The sequence below is a fragment of the Pyrus communis genome, chromosome 7 (assembly GCF_041283825.1).
Source record: "Pyrus communis isolate YQ-2024b chromosome 7, ASM4128382v1, whole genome shotgun sequence".
Lineage (NCBI taxonomy): Eukaryota > Viridiplantae > Streptophyta > Magnoliopsida > Rosales > Rosaceae > Pyrus > Pyrus communis.
The window spans coordinates 8436682-8454100 of NC_142571.1; the positions used below are offsets into that span (position 1 = coordinate 8436682).

Below are 17419 nucleotides of genomic sequence, written 5' to 3' on the forward strand. Positions count from 1 at the left end.
AAAATCATTCACTAACTTGACCGTTGTAGAGCCTTTGGCTGACACACACTCCTCCCCCTATCTCAAACTTGCATACGGTTGGTTATTGTTTTGCCGGTTGCTCGAGTTTGTACTCAACCACCACTCACTGCGGTGTGTAAATTTGGTTCCAACACCTAAGTTAGACTTAACTGTCGGAAGAATGAATCTCAAGCTTTATGTTTCTAGGCTATAGAATAGCTACCTTTTAATGGAAATGATCATACTTCATTAGGACACGTATGACGCTCCCTAAATGGTTGGTTTGAACTCCACATAGTCTCACCCATTTAGCCAACAACGGTTGACCATGGGATGAATCCTAACAACATTGGCAATGGTGGCCTATCTCTAAGCAATGATTATAAGGATGACTGTGCCTTGGAGATCTTGTTGAATCTTTCCTTATCCATCCCTTATGGACTAATCTTGCTTGTGAATCCAACTAGGCTCACAAGATCCTTCATTGGGCCTTACATGGCTAACTAAGCTCATATCCTCTGCTGAGCAAGTGTGGCAAGCGCATCGTTTCTTGGTAGTCCATCTTGTCTGGCGCGAAGAACATGTTGTCCTGTCAAAGGTACCGGTTCTGCTGGATGTGATTTACTAATAGACATCCCTCCATTGCATTAGTTTTCAACGCATGTAAGGGTTAAGTACTGGTGAAACTCTAGAGATAATTTTGTCATCTTGGCTTGCTTTAGTACACATGGTGTCTCTTATGGGGCCGGTGAGATTTGGTTACCACAAACAACACCCAATATTTTGATAAACATCATTGAATGTAACATGCTTAAGGTTGGCAAAGTAGTGTATAATATTTTCGTTACATATTATCGTGAGATATTTGAGTCAAAATGGGTGGTGGGTTTAGGTTTTTCTTTCTTCATTTTTCCTTTCTCCTATAATGTAAAGATTTATATTATTAGATTGGGGGCGTATAACAATTCCCTATATGAAATGGGCATAAAATTTGTAATTTGGAAAAGCTCTGGTTGCTTGTTCGATAAACAAGTATGCTGCAAACTTTTCTGTTTTTACAACATATGAACTTTCTCATTTTTTTAAAAGGCTTTTTAGCCAAAATGGTCCCTGAGATTTGCCAAACTCCTCATTTTGGTCCCTGATATTTGAAATCAATAGAAGTGATTCCTGAGATTGTCCACCATCAATCATTTTAGTCATTCAGTGAAAAATTATGTTAAATAAGGATCCAAATGACAAAATTACCGTCAATATAATAAACAATAAGTCAAAATGATCTAACTAAAGTTGAGGGTACTTTTGTCATTTAATCCTTATTTTATGGAGATTTTTCACAGAATGACCAAAATGATTGATTGTGGACAAACTCAGAGATCAATTCTATAGATTTCAAATCTCAATGATCAATATAAGGAGTTATGCAAATTTCAATGATCATTTTAACTAAACAACCTTTTTTAAATCTTTGATTGTGTACCAGGTGGCACTGGCAAAGCAAAGGGTTGATGAGTACATATTCTCAGCTAGTACAACAAACCTGTCGCTCAACAGTTGGCGTAAGTTTCCTTCTATAATGCTTTTTTCCCTCGATCTCCTTGGTTGTGTACTGGCAATCGGTCATTTGTTATGCACAAGTTGCTTTCTGAAAAGTCACTTATGTTTCTCATAATGTAAATACCTAGATGTGAGAGCTACTATGCACTGGGACTAGTTTGGTACTTCCGCAAGAAGTTTTGTCTGGTAATTCTGCACAAACTGTGTTAGTGTATGAGTGATGCAGTTAACATTAAGTTGACAGCGTAGTGTAGGAGATCTTCTTGCATTGAACGGATGTGTGCAGTGTTCATCGCACAATAAATTTGGTTGCATACTGATCGCTTGACCAGTTATTGTGAGGGGGAAGTTGTGTATACCCGGTATATGCCAGAATTTCTCCTAATTTAGATGTAGCGTGAGTATCAACATTTTTTTTCTGCCGGGTATGGATGCTTCTTTCTAGGTAGAGTTTAGTTCAAGTGAACTTTCATTTTAGTTCTTGATAATTCACTTTGGTCTTTGATATTTTATTGTGATCCACTTTTCCCGTAACATTTGCACATGTAGCAAAGACGCTGTTTATTGGTTGTTAAGTCAAAGGAATATGATACCAATTAAGCTGATATGAGGGTACAATAAGATTGAAAAATGTGTTCCCACCCAAAGCAGAACAGCTGCACTCTCCTAGCTATTGCACACTATAAATGTTGTAGGTTGGAATTCATCTTTAATTTAATACCCTTGGATTGGCATAAATGTGGACCCTGTGATTACTAATTTTACTGACTTAAATGCAAATTTAATACCCTAGCAAGTGATTCATGACTATTTGATTTACTTCAACCGGATCAAGCTTGCCGTAGGATTGATCATGTTACAGAGGATATAAGGTTTTGATTACTCTGTTTCTGGTTTTGTATTCCCCGCTTTTAACCCATTTCTAATCTAGGGCTGATGCTTAGTCCTCAGTTTACAGTGAAGATGAAGCAGGAAACTCCGATCTCGTTCTTCGATTGCTACAATCACCACTACAGAATCAGACCATGTTAAAAGCGGGCCCTTAGTGCTTCATTAGTGAATTTATGAATGCGGGTCAAGCTGTTGGATTGCCCATGCTATCTGCAACAGTGATGTACCAGATATCGAAGCTATCGACAATATCCAGTACTCTTGTTTGTAATAACCTACCAAATTTTGCTTGTTATTAAGAAAACACTCGCTTTCAACCAAGGTGTAAATTGTCGATTATGATATCAGAATTGTGGGACACATTTTGACACACTTTCTTAAGAATCGCTCTATGATGTATTTTAACAATTTAACCGTCTATCTTTTAGTTCTTCCACGAAAAATAATCTCTACCAAAAATTTACACAAATTAGAAATCATATGATTCTATTGCATTTAATGATAGTCATTTTAATATTTTTTGATAAAATCGTATTTATCTATTTTCTTCATTACAAATAATTGTTTTAGTGGTTTTAGATTTATCAAATTTTTGTAAGGATAATCTAAGATAAATGAATTGAAATATAAACTGTTCGAATTCTTGAAAAAATATACGGAATGGAACCACAAGAAAGTGCGTCGAGGTGTGATGATGATTATCCATTGAATCATTCTGAGTAATCATAAGAAAGTGCATCTGTTTAGGCCCAAAATATTGAGTCTAGACTGAGGATAACTTGGGTCCCGGCCCAGAATGGAAACCTTCAGTACCTTAGATTTCTTTGAGATAAGTCTGGCCCAAAGAAAGATAGCCGAATCCTAACTTCCTAAAATTAGTATCTCTCTGGGTTGGATTCGATTGAGTCCTAGATTAAATAGAAATGTCAAATAGCAGGGCAAATATTGATTAAATTAGGAATATTCCAAGGATTAATATTCGTGGCTGATCAGGATTAGAACGAATAAGAGATGAAGAAGGGACTAGGTTCCAAGTCCTAAGACAAGGAGGAGTGGCTGAGCTCTATGCAGAGATTGGAATGGATTAATACCGAGGAAATACAGTCAGAGTGGGACTCCACTTCGGCTCATTAGGTGAAAATCACTCTTATAAATAGAAGAGGGTCTGCAACACTCAAAGCCTCTTCAAATCAATACACAAATATGCCAATTTATTACTCTACGAAACCTTCTTATTTTTGAGAAAGCAACTGACCTTCCTAACTTCGTCAAGCATATCTCGTAGTTTGTATAAACAATTATGTGATTGACAATCGTCGACATCTCTCAGTTTGTATAAACAGAGTCAAACGAGTGAGGAGCATACGAGGAGCATCTCACTTTGTAGAAACAACTCTACCCCAAGTTCGGCTGACTACCTAACCAGGTCTCTATCAACAAGGAATCTAAGTCCTTGTTGGATGATGTCACCTCATTAGCTTTCTCGGCGAAGTGAGGTGTTACCAAGTTACGATGTCCAACACATTGAAAATTGAACTTTTTTTATGATTGGATATTCACAAGTGCATTTCTGAGTTTGACATTTTAACGACTGAACTATATTTACAAATGAGACACTTATCTCTTTTGAGTATGTATGTCCTTCCAAATTCGACGCACTTCTATTTGCACAAATATTATTAAAGCAGCCAAGCCCGATGCAGACCATTCATGAACTTCCTAGTGACCATTCATGAACTTCCTAGTGACCATTCATGAACTTCCTAGTGACTAATAGCCTTGATCAAATGCTCCGGAACCGGCTGGAGGAGCTTCCGATCCTTTGTCTTTGCAATCTTTTTTATCGTCTTCGGGTTCGAAATCACCTGCAGCTTAGTACCAGACCTCAAAATGTTCTCCTTCTTCTTCCTCTCCCTCTCCTCCCTCTTCCTCCTCTTCTCCTCCTTGTTCTTCTTGATCTCGTCCTTCAGCTCCGTCATTCTCTCTCTGTAGGCCCTCTTTATCTCCTTCGCCTTCGCCCTCTCCTCGAAAGTTGTCCCCTTTCGGCTGACTTGCGCCGCCGACACCCTCTGCTTCCTCGGCTGCTTCCACTTCCGGCCGGAGACTTTTCCCGCCATCACGCCGTTGTAGCTCGGCTTCCCGAAGATGGGCTTGTCAGGATTGTCCGAGGAGGGTACCGCCGACCGCTTCGCCGGAGGTGGATACGAGTCGTCGATATCCATTGCAGCGCCGCCAAAGATAGAGGCATCTTCGTCGGCGGACTGGGGGTTTCTCTTGCGCTTGTAGGTTTTGCCGCCGAAGCCCTCGTCTAGGCAGCGGAAATCGATTGTGGATGAAGGGGCTTGTTTGATTTACAGTCCTATGTGCTGGCTCTAACACTGGATTTTGCTATTTATAGGCAACTAATAAAATAAAATAAAAATTGCAATCACAAAACCTCCATGTCATACGGGTCCTTGACCACATAAGAGCAAAATGACATTTTGAACCGCTTGCAGGTCACGTTTTAGGACAGCGTGAAAAATAATGGTGTTTATACATTTTACTGCAGTTCAATTTTCCGTCAATTCCTTTTTTTTTTCTTTCTAATAACTAATTATGATAATAATTTAAAAAGCTGTAACTAATTAATAGTAATGGTATAATTCAATTTATCAAAAATTGATAAATGTGATTCGAGACAAGTCGCAAACCCTTGAGAGTCCAAATAAAAATTGATTGGAATTCATTCTCGAGTCAAAACATCAATATATGGTTACAATATGGATTTACTGCCTGCTCAATTTAAATCCAAATTTCTTTACAATTGGCTATTTTTCGAATACATTATTACCACAATGGTCATTTACCGATTTGGCCTTTATTCTATGGGTAAATTTCTCTATAAGAAAAAAAAAATAGATGGAATTTGGCTAAAAGGGGTTATGTGTAAATGAATTAAAACCTCAAGGAATATTGATGTAATGTCTCAAACATGAGAAGTTTTTATGAAAACTCAATAAACTTCAGGTTTGTTAGGGTAATTAACCCTACTTTAATACGAAGGATAGCAAAAATCTTAGGATGCTTTCAAAGAACAGTTGCATAAATCACTTGAAACACTCTTTTTATTGGGTTGGTCAAATATTAATAAGTTTTCAATGGATCTGATGAAGGAAATGGAATCTATGAACGTGCTTGAAACAGATTGAATTCCGAAAAGTGAATTATGCCAGGAAGAAGTTCAAGTAACTTGACTTCTTTACCATTCTCTTTAGTAGAGCGAAATCTCAGCAAGTGCAATCTTTCTGATGATGCATTTCCTAAGGATTTGAGTAATCTAGCTATCCTCACTGCTAAGACTCTTATCTAAATAGCAATCCAATTTGTAGCCTACCGATTTTCATCAAATGTTTGATAAGGCTCGATGAACTCTCTTTCTGGGGATGTAAGAGGCTCAAATCACTTGTGGGGTTGCCGAAAGTACACAAACTGATGACCGCTGTGGATGACAACCGCAATCTAGTTGAGTGGTACTACGATTACAAATAAGAACCTACTGGAAGAGCTGATGCTAACTGATCAACCTTTTGGGGTTGCACAACTTGGAATCCATGCCAAATATTCAAAAGCACAAACCATTCCTCGATTCTTAAGATGTTGATTGGAGTCTCCTCCAGGTGCATCTCTCTCTCTCTGATAAATATGTCATTGGAATTGGAAAGAATTGACTAGTTAATGTTATGGTGTCCATAGTACATAAATAGGGATTGCATCAACATGATATATTCAACACATTTTTTGCTGGGAATGGCCAAGAGGACACAAGTTTGGACCGTAGGAGAGGAAATCGCGGCTTGGAAAGACCTTTCGTCAGTAGATCCGTAGGCTGACCCGAGGATGGAATGAATTGTACTTTATGTGTGCCAAGCTTAACACGTTCGCAAACAAAATGATAATTCAACACAATACACTTCGTGGGAGCATGAAAAACCGGATTAGCTACCATGTAGGTGGTGCTAAGATTATCACAGAAAATATAAATGGGCTTTGAAATCACACACCGGACTTCACGATGTAAGTAGGAGACCTAAAGAGATTCAGTATAAGTGTGAGCAAGAGCACGATACTCATACTCCACACTAGAACGTCTTACAATAGGCTGCTATGTAGAGCTCTAGGAGATGAGATTGGGGCCAAGAAAAAGAAGATACCTGGACGTGGACCGACAAGTGTATGGATGACCGACCCAATCTGCATCAGAGTAACCAAGTAAAAACAAGTGGACCACAATGAGGCCGAAACTAAGACCAAGTCTAACGAACCCTTATAACATAATGAAGAACACATTCTGCAGCAACCAAATGAGTCAGAGTGGGACAAGCCATAAAGAGGAGTACCAACCTGATTAGGAATCTGTGACAATGTAAAATGGCGTTTCATGAATTTACGTTGCAGGGCATATTGTCTTAATGATTTGATTATATTCAAATTGATTGCAATATATTTATGTTGAATCATACATTCTATTTATTGAAATAATAATTGTCATTATCATTATAGTTTGCTATCTGCCGTTGCATATGGTGGTTTATCACAAGCATCGCCTTGCAGAGCATCATAACCTGGGATAAAAGCACTTTGCTTTTCTCTACTTTCTTCCAGTAATTAGGTATACAAGTAGTTTTAGATCTTCAGTTAAATTTCAAGCCATTGTCAACCTTTCAGTATAAAATTGCAGAGTTTGCTTTATCAATTATCAATTTCAACTTTTTTCCTTTCAATTTTGGGTCAAATGTTTGTTGGTAGTATGATTATAATCCTTCAGCTTAAGATATATCGTTTGGCAGAGAATTTAACAGAAGTTCAATTTCAAGCTGTACTTTTTCTTGGACAGATTGTTGCACTGCCTCTCATCCCAACATTAGCAGCATCTGTGATATATTCAGTCAAATAGGAAAACATCACCAAAAAAAGCAGAAACCAACCAAATATTCTACGTAGTGAACATTCTCCGTGGCACCAAATGACAGGTTACAAGTACTTAATTTTAATTATGTGGGTTCTTAGTTGGTTAATCATTTAACTGAGAATGTTGGTCCCTGCTAATTGTCTTTCTAAGATTTAGTTTAATAGTTTGATCTATTTATCCCCTTTCACCTATTTACAGAATATCCAATGAAATTTATTTGAAGCTGCAACATCTCTTATCACATAACACAACGGCGTCATCTCCACGCTTGCAGCAAAGACGGTACCATAAGAAAAAACTGTGAAAAAGACTACAAGTGTGCATTTTCCACTGGAAATGAGCATCAACAAAGTAATGCAGTATTATTGTTGTGGCGGTATTGAATTGACAAAGCAGTTTGCAGGTAGAATGGGAATTGCAAGATAAATGTCAAGAACAAAACCACAAACATTATATACTCATCTTTAGCAACTTTTAATAAGATAAACTAGTAATATGATAGAAGCGAGTTGTATTTTGTAGTATTGTACGGAAAAAATGATATATATGAATTCTTACTCTTCAACTCAATGTCATTGTTTATTTTGTTATCTTACACTATTATTTGGTTCATTGATGTATTTCTTCATTTATTCTTTACTAACCTCTTCGAATGACGTTTTCGAGCGTGCAAGGACCCTTTCTTTTTGGGGTGTGCTATCTACACACTCCAAATTACTTCTCACATACCTCTTGTTAATTTATGTCCCTTGATCTTCTTCAATTCATCTGATCCGACGACCGAAAATTAGAAACGTATGTAAAAAGTAAAATTGGATGTCAGATATCACACATTTTCTTTTATCACGCATTTTATACAGAACTTAATTATGTTTTATTTCCTTTTTATTTGCAACTATAGGTGCAATTTTATTTTTACGACTCTGCCACTAGCAGCCAGCCATGCCTTAAAAGAAATTTGGGGCAATGCATGGGAACACGACCCATTTTATAATTGTTTGTGAATCTTCCTGGAAGTAGATAGGAAGGACCCCATACAACCTTTTGTTTTAATCTCTGCCACTAGCGGTCGGCCATGATTTAAGGAAAGACTTTGGGTCAAGCATGGGAACAACCCTTTTTAAAAAGCATGGGAACAACCCTTTTTATAATTGTTTGTAAATTTTCCAGTAGATAGGAATAACCCAATTAAATATCCCCTGCAAAGAGACATTTGCATTGCATCTAGCAAAGACCAGTTTTTTTGGTTTGAACATCAATCCACATCAATGGCTCTCGTGACAACATCTCAAGGAACCTCCTCTGATTCCAAAAAATTTCGGGGTTACCGATACGACGTGTTCTTGAGCTTCAGAGGCGAAGACACTCGCAAGACTTTTACCGACCACCTCTACACAGCCTTGAGCAACGCAGGATTTCTCACGTTCCGAGACGACGATGAACTTGAGAGAGGAGAAGATATAAAGCCAGGACTGCAGAAAGCGATCCAGCTGTCACGAACTTCTGTTGTTGTGTTTTCAAAAGATTACGCATCATCCAGATGGTGCCTTGATGAGCTTGTGATGATCCTTGAACGCAAGAGGCCTCCCTCGGACCATGTAGTTTTACCAGTCTTTTACCATGTCGACCCGTCCCACGTGAGGAAGCAGACAGAAAGTATTGGAAAAGCATTTGCAAGACACCAGAAATCTCAATCGCAGGAAAAGGTGAAGGGATGGAGGAAGGCACTTACAGAGGTTGCAGATCTAGCAGGCATGGTCTTACAAAATCAAGCGGATGGGTAACTTTCATTTTCTCCATTTCTCTTCTCTTTCTTCAGTTAATTTGATACTATGATCCGTAGGGACCTTGATTTTTATAAGTTTTTATTCAACCTCAGTAGTGAATAATTATCCCAATTTAGGTCAACTTAAAGAAATCACACTTGGATAAACTTAAGGATTAGTCATTTTCCATGTTAGTCTACTGGTTTCCTGTTGCTTAAAATGTTTCAAAAGCAGGTGTGGAAAAAAGTTGGTATGTACTTTCTGTGCTGTATTCCTTTTAATTCTTTTTTAAGTAAAGGCCATCAACATTTGTTTGATTTATTAATTATCTAAATTCCCCAATTCATTATTCATTCATCCAATACATCTGTGAGACATAACATGTTTGATTTATTTTTCATTTTGTTTGTAAATTCTTAGGTATGAGTCAAAGTTTATTGAAAAAATTGTTAAAGTGATTGGAGGCAAGTTAAGTCGCACACCATTGAGCGTTGTACCAAAATTGATTGGAGTCGAATCTCAAGTCAAAGACATCAATTTGTGGTTACAAGATGGATCAACCGATGTCGGTATACTAGTTGTGTATGGCATGTCTGGAATAGGGAAGACAACCATTGCAAAACATGTTTACAATTCAAACTTTAGAAGCTTTGAAGGAAGTAGTTTCATTGAAAATATCAGCGAAACAGCAAATCGACCAAATGGCTTAGTTCAAATACAAAAGCAACTTCTTTCTGATATTTTGAACGACAGAGAAGTAAAAATACATGGTGTTAGTGAGGGACTAAGAAAGATTGAAAGAGCCATAAGCTCTAGAAGAGTGCTTCTTGTTCTTGATGATGTGGACCATATGGATCAATTAGATGCAGTCCTAGAGATGAAAGATCGGTTTTATCCGGGAAGTAAGATACTTATAACAACTAGGCGTGAAAGGTTGCTAAAGGCACATCAAGTTACAAAGGTGCACAAAGTTGGAACTTTGTATTACAATGAGTCTTTAGAGCTTTTCAGTTGGCATGCTTTTCGCCAGGACCGTCCCCTTAGAGGTTACATGGAATATTCAGAAAAGGTTGTACACTACTGCGACGGACTTCCATTAGCTCTAAAAGTTTTGGGGTCTTCTTTATCAGGGGAAAGTATAGATGTATGGGAAAGTGCATTGGAGAAGCTAAAAGTTATCCCTAATGGTGAAATCATGAATAAACTAAGAATAAGCTATGACAGTTTACAAGATGACCATGACCGGGAATTATTCCTCCACATTGCTTGTTTCCTAATAGGAAGGAACAAAAGCCACATTGTTAGAATACTCGATGGATGTGATTTCTATACAATTGTTGGCATTCAAAATCTCATTGATAGATGCTTGGTGACAGTTGACGGATGGAACAACGTGAAACTGCATGACATGATCCGTGACATGGGAAGAGAAATTGTTTGCCACGAATCAAAAGAGTCTGGAAAACGTAGTAGATTATGGCGCCATAAGGATTCTTTCGAAGTACTGAGGGAAAAGAATGTAAGAAACATGCCTTTTATGTCTATATATGTATTTCTCCTTGTGAAAATTATCCATAATAATGTTTTAACTTTTTCTTTTCTTTTCTGTTAGGGTACACAAACAATTCAAGGTCTTGCCCTGGATATGCGTATGCATCTTGTAAACAGACCAATAAACACAAATGAGACCGTCTTGGAAACCAATGCATTTGAAAGGATGCGCAATTTACAACTACTCCATCTTAGTCATGTACGACTGGATGGATATTATGCAGGTTTCCCTACAAGATTAAGATGGTTGTGTTGGCTTCAATTTCCATTGGATTCTATACCTGTTGATCTTCCTTTGGAGTGTCTAATTGTTCTTGAAATGCAACATAGTAGCTTAGGACAAGTCTGGAAAGGAACAAAAGTATGTTACTCTACGCATTTCAATTCATTTTCGTTATTTTGTTAGTTTTTTATTTGTTGACTAACTCCATGTGTTAAAATGAACTCCTATATTTTCTTTAATTCGATGACTAATTTCTTATGTTAGATACTTATTTCATTGTTTTTTTTTTTTTTTCTTTGTTTCCACAGTTTCTTCCATCGTTGAAGTTCCTTGACGTTAGCCATTCCCATTCCCTCACTGAAATCATGGACTTCTCACTTTGCCCTAGTCTAGAAGAATTGATTCTTGTAGATTGCACAAGCTTGATTGATGTTCATGAATCCATTGGAAACCTGGAGAGACTTGTGTACTTAAACTTGAAGGATTGCAAGAATCTTAGGATGCTTCCGAAGAACATGTGCATGCTTAAATCACTTGAAAAACTCATTTTATCTGGCTGCTCAAATCTTGAAGAGTTTCCAGTGGAGATGATGAAGAAGATGGAGTGTCTGAAAGTTCTTGACATGGATGGAATTCCAATAAGTGAATTGTGGCCAGAAAGAAGTTCAACTATCTTGAGTTCTTTTCCATGCTCTTTAGTAGAGTTAAGTCTCATGGGGTGCAATCTTTCTGATGATGCCTTTCCTACGGATTTAAGTACTCTATCCTCAATACAAAGACTATATCTAAATGAGAATCCAATTTGTAGTCTGCCAGGTTTCATCAAAGGTTTGAGAAGGCTCGATGAACTCTCTTTCAGAGGTTGTAAGAAGCTCGAATCGCTTGTGGGGTTGCCAAAAGTACATGAGCTGGTTGATATAACGGATTGCATATCATTAAAAAAAATGACATATCTTTCCCCTGAGCAACGGTGTATGTACAAGGTGCATGACAATTGGAATCTAGTTGAGTGGGAGTACGAATACAAGTTAGAGCCTATTAATAGAGTTGATGCGGAAATGATCAAACTTTTGGGTTTGTCCAACTTGGAATCCATGCCAGCTGTTCAAATGCATCATCCAGACGCAATCAGGGATCATCAGGTCCCAGTCCAGGTGCGCCTCTCTTTCTCTCTCTCATAAGTCTTAAATATATAAAATGGGAAAGAAATGACTGAGTAATGTTGCCCTGAGCTACGGTGTCCGTACGGGGTGGGTTGCAATTGGAATCTAGTTGAGTGGGAGTACGAGTACAAGTTAGAGCCTATTGATAGAGTTGATGCGGAAATGATCAAACTTTTGGGTTTGTCCAACTTGGAATCCATGCCAGCTGTTCGAATGCATCGTCGAAACGCAACCAGGGATCATCCAGAAGAGGTCCCAGTCCAGGTGCGCCTCTCTCTCTCTCATAAGTCTTAAATATATAAAATGGGAAAGAAATGACTGAGTAATGTTGTGATGACTGTGGCAAATACATAGGGACTGTATCAATATGGTATATTCAGCACATTTTTTACTGGGAATGAGGTTCCGGGCTGGTTCAGCTATAAAAGTACCAAGTCCTCGATATCTTTTATTGTCCCTTTACTGCATGCTAGTCACAGAATTCGAGGCTTGAACATCTTTGCTACCTATGCAAAGGTGGAGAATTATAATTATCAGTTTTTTACCCCAATAATGACTAAAGTGAGTAACAAGAGTAAGGGTCTGACGTGGATCTATGAACCAATTATCTACGGAATTCCTGGTGACGGAGAAGATATGAAATGGTTGAGCCATTGGAGGATGGAGACTGAAACAATATTACAATGTGGAGATGAAGTGGTGGTATTGGTAATAGCCAGATTTCCTGACCAGTTTCGGATAAAGGAGTTTGGTGTCGAGCTTGTGCAAGAGCACCAGAATAATATGATGACAAGTACCCAACACAACACCAAATCAGATCCTCATTATCCATGTGTCATCGGGGGAGATTTGTCCATGTGGGAGCATCTACCAGGAATATACTTCCTTGGTTTCTGGAAAGAATACGTTGAAGGCCTTCTTGTCGATGAGCGGGTATGGTTGAATTGCGTCATCATGGACTCTCATGAAGAAGACACAGGTATGTTGTATTGTTGTATTGCAATGAATTATAGTTCATCCAAACACTTCCACGTCCGTCTGTATTCATTTCAAAAACAAAATTTTTATGTTATTTGTATGTTTTTCAGACAAAGAAGAAGGGCAAGAGGATGAACCTGATCTCACAATTGCAAGGTTGAGGGCTGCCAGTAACAACTGCAACCTCGGACATTGGAAGGTGCTTCTCACAGCTGCTGGCTTCTTTTTCACGCTTGTTCTAGTAGTTCGGTCCTCCATCTCCCAGAAAAAGAAGCGACAGTAGTCCACAAGCCCTCCATGAGTTTGTAATTTTACTTGATACAAACATATTTTGCATTCCTTCTTTGTCTTCAAGATATTTTATGCCTTCAAAACTTCGGGTTCACAGCTAAGCGCTCTTAACCGCTTGAGATATAAAAGCCCCTAGCAATTAGATATTGAAGTTCAAATGTGTTCAAATCATCAAATATTGCATAGCTCAAATGTGTTCAACATCATCAAATACTGAAATACATCCAGCATCAGCAATGCTATTTCGGCACCGTGGAAAGCAAAAACATCCTATCTGCTTATAAATGTCAAATATACAGATCTTAATCGTCATTTACAACAAAATCATGCTTCGAAGACTCGACTCCCATTGAAAAATTGTGTAAATAAGTATAACAGATATTAGATTGAATAATATATCAAATAAATAAATAGCAGACAATTTCTTAGCTTGAGATCTAAGGACTATACAGTTGGCTCAGCCTTGCATCGCTACCACACAACGGAGCTGGTTTCCGCTTCTTCAACCTCGAATAATTAGGGTCAGGAAGCATTAGGAGGAACGGCTGTCTCTGAGGCGATTAATCAAATAGTGCAAATCTAGAATAAAAAAGCAAGAGAAGTTCAGGATTGATGAGGTTCAAAGCCCACTAAAAGCTGCTGATACAATGCAATGCCATTGACATCAAAGCATGGCACAAGTCAGCCATAGGGAAAGGCATGTTTACAAGTTCAATTATAGAGCCAGACCTGATTAAGAGCATGCGGCTCGCTTTTAATAGCAGCAGCGCCATTTGTCTATCAATTTGTTTATGAAAGTAGATACTCTACAAGATACAACGTGACAGGCCTTAGTTAGACCAAGTAACCCGCATGGAAATGCACACACTAATGAAAAGTTGAACATAGTAGAATAAATTCCTAAAATTCATGCAAGAGAAGTTATCGGAGCATGAAAGAATTTATATAGAACTGCCCAAGAGTATACTTAAAGTAAACATATGGCAACATAGATTTTTACAAGTATAATTTACAACTGAATTTCATGGTTCTCTGCCGCCCCTCTAGATAACAAACTAATTTAATTTAGTACCTAATGGAATTTAAAGGTCAGAATACTATCATCTGGTATATTTCATATTGAACAGTTGAGACAAACTTAATAACATAATAGCCTGATGTATTAACTGATAAGAACTATGTATTGAAATATAACAAAAGTTAGACACTAAGGTGTTGAAATACAGAAATAATAGTAAGGTACTTGAATCCACCATTTACAAGAATTTTAAACAATAAAACAACAAAATTCCAAAGTTCTTTTGGCTGCTCCAAATGGATTAGCGAAGTATGGCATGAACAATAATGTTAAACAATATTTCAGTTTTATAGATAGGCCTCAATATAACAAGAGCATATCTAGATAGTAGAATATGAATCTTCTTTTCAGAATATCCAAATTATGATCTGAGTACCTCGACAGCAACTAAGAAATCCGTGACCAATCCTCATCACCGTATCATCACTATCAGTGTTCTTAGATGACTGTGACTTCTTAGGTTGTCCAGATTTACCTACAGAATAGGATATGTATTAGGAGAAGCAATACATGAACATACACAGTATGAAGTTAATGAATATGCAAACAGTACAAAGTAGGACAGCCAATTAGACCATGGTAGCCCAAAAGCCAATTTTTTGGCTTAATCCGGCTAAGGCTTATATGAGATCAAAGCAGGAAAGATTTGTGCTGACATCCTTGGGAAAATTTGAAATCTGGCTTCATCTTGACTATCCTCAGATCAGAAAACAAGACCTAACTGATTAAGCTTCTATGCCAACATTATGCTTTTGACAACAACAACTACCTACCCTCTAGAGTGGTTATTTAATTGATGTTTCCTTGAAAGCTGTAATCAAAATCACAAAGTGTCTAATTTTTGTTGATCTACACTGAACTTCCCACCTAATACGCGTAAACCATCACATATTTGGAGTGGCTTGTTCTCAATCAGAACTAAGCACAAACTTCACTACAATTCAGCAGACCAGTCGGTCCAAGCTTAAGCTTTATGCTTTGTGTTTTGGGATACGCTTGGGCAAGGCTGAGCTCAATCCATTCCTCTTGATTAAAACTCGTACACTCTTGATAATAGCATAGTACCATCATAATCTGACTAATTATAGTAACTGTTGTAGTGGAACTTCTGAAATTTGAGGAACCCTCACAATCATATGAATAGAGGAAACTTGAAGCATTTCCTTAAAGTTTGATTTGATAAAATCAAACTCTGTCTTAGCTAATTGTATAGTTACAAGCTAAACGCACTTTACGAGAATTTAAACGGATATTAAAAACTTCAAACACAAAATGTAATACACCAAGCATAGCAAACCTTTCACATATTGGCAATTCTTGTCATGCTGAAAATGATAGATTATGCACAACAACGGAGAGCCAAATTATATTACAAAATAAATATAATAGTTTGATAAATGTAGTTTGCACATACTATTTGTTGCTTGAAAGATGGAAGAAGGGTTTTTCCCAACGAAAGCCTGTAACTAGAAATATAGCATGATGCGATAAATGTTAGCATATACAAATGGCAATATCAACAAATCACAATAATGTATAAAGTACTTTTCATATTACCGCAAGGTATGAAGCTAAACTACAGACCAAGTAGTAATAGGTAGGCAACAAATTTTTATGACCGTCACACCTCTTGTAGTTCTGCTCAAGAATCCAAAGTTCTCTTTGATGAGTCGACTAGATCAGAATATGCTGCATTGACGCCTTCATGTGAATCACAAAATAAAGACCTAACTGGCTCCTGCAGACAACCTCCCAGGTAAGAACATAACATCTTAACATGTCAAAAAGCTACAAAAAAATGGAAAAGCTAAAGCGACCTGTGGTAATCTATTTCATCGATATTACAAGAGCTATTATTTTGAACAACACACACCTTTTGGTTCTTTACTGCTTGACCTTTAAGATCTTCGTACTTATGATGCTTTAGATTCTTTAAAATATCTCTGCATGGGAAGAGGGAATAAACGAAGAACAAAATTAACTTCATGTCAGCCTATATCCATGTAAGATGTATGTTCCTTCCTTTTATCTCGAACTGAAGAATTGCACATGCATATATAACTCCACTTTGTGCTTTCATAATAACTAAATTAAATAGATACTGAAACTTAGCGTCAAGCTAAGATGAAAATGGCACTAGTATTCAATTTCTATAGCTACACTGGCGGACTATTATATCATTCAATGACTTCTGTAACCTAATATCAAATTTGGTCACCAACCTCCAACTGCTATGCATGATATCTCTTATATTCACATTATTTAGCTCTATGTCTTCATTCTAATTAAGCATCACAAGTTCATAATTAAGCATAAAAGGATTGTGAACAGAAGTCTCTTACTGCTCCTGATGACGAAGATTGATGTATTTTTCCTCGAGTTCTTCCATCTCGGCATCTTTATTATCGTTTTGCCCATCACCATTTTCCTCTTCCCCCACTTCTCCTCCATCTTCTTCCTCCTCGCCTGCTCATCATCAAAGTCATCCTCTTCCTGCTCCATCTACATCACAAACCATCAAATAACAACAAAATCACCAAAACAAAACCGAATGCTTACCAAAACCCAATAACAGAATTTACAAATAAAAAACACTCAGCTCATAGTTGTCGAAATCGCCATCGTCCTTGAACTCATTGTCACTGTCGCGAGCCTTTCTATCCATTGTGACGTCTGATCAAACACCCAAATATTTATACAATTTAATTCCACAAGGATTCAAAAGTTGAAGGTATATACAACCTCATTCCAATATCTAAACCAATTTATGAATCCAGATTCTAACCTTTTGAAGCTGAGAGAGGCACAAACGAGCCTCAGAAGAAGATGCAGGGTTTGGGTTTGGGTTTGGGTCATGGGGGTTTAAACATTCATATGCAATTTACCGAGCTGGATGACCCGTTTCGAAAACCCCAACCCGTCTCCTAAACCAAGTCCCAAAATCTATCGATTAATTTCCCCTTCGTTGAC

At 37.6% G+C, this 17419-nt stretch overlaps 2 protein-coding genes and 1 long non-coding RNA gene across 14 annotated transcripts; 1 reads left to right on the forward strand and 2 right to left on the reverse strand.

Annotated features, from left to right (window-relative positions):
• Nucleotides 1-3972: 3972 nt before the first annotated feature.
• LOC137735368 (uncharacterized) lies at nt 3973-4817 on the reverse strand. Its single transcript, XM_088697942.1, has one exon. The coding sequence runs from the start codon at nt 4668-4670 to the stop codon at nt 4212-4214; it is 459 nt and encodes a 152-aa protein (XP_088554068.1). The 5' UTR covers nt 4671-4817; the 3' UTR covers nt 3973-4211.
• Nucleotides 4818-8486: 3669 nt separating this feature from the next.
• On the forward strand, nt 8487-13522 carry LOC137735365 (disease resistance protein RPV1-like). 2 transcript variants are annotated; one of them, XR_015964800.1, is made up of 7 exons: nt 8487-9179; nt 9586-10684; nt 10778-11077; nt 11248-12093; nt 12308-12366; nt 12457-13081; nt 13191-13522. XR_015964800.1 is itself a non-coding variant. In XM_088697933.1 (6 exons), exons 1-6 carry the CDS (start codon nt 8668-8670, stop codon nt 13361-13363), a joined length of 3555 nt encoding a protein of 1184 aa, XP_088554059.1. In that variant the 5' UTR covers nt 8500-8667; the 3' UTR covers nt 13364-13522. The 2 variants fall into 2 exon arrangements, 1 of the variants encoding a protein (XP_088554059.1); XM_088697933.1 differs by lacking the exon at nt 12308-12366 and having other exon boundaries at nt 8500-9179.
• Nucleotides 12764-17360, reverse strand: LOC148695644 (uncharacterized). 11 transcript variants are annotated; one of them, XR_015964828.1, is made up of 10 exons: nt 17235-17360; nt 16792-17122; nt 16323-16392; nt 16077-16187; nt 15864-15909; nt 14826-14924; nt 14101-14177; nt 13822-13950; nt 13218-13503; nt 12764-13140 (listed from the first exon to the last, which is right to left on the reverse strand). It is a non-coding gene; the product is annotated as an uncharacterized LOC148695644 (long non-coding RNA). The 11 variants fall into 11 exon arrangements; XR_015964830.1 differs by having other exon boundaries at nt 13228-13503; nt 15864-15915; XR_015964824.1 differs by having other exon boundaries at nt 15864-15915.
• Nucleotides 17361-17419: the final 59 nt, after the last annotated feature.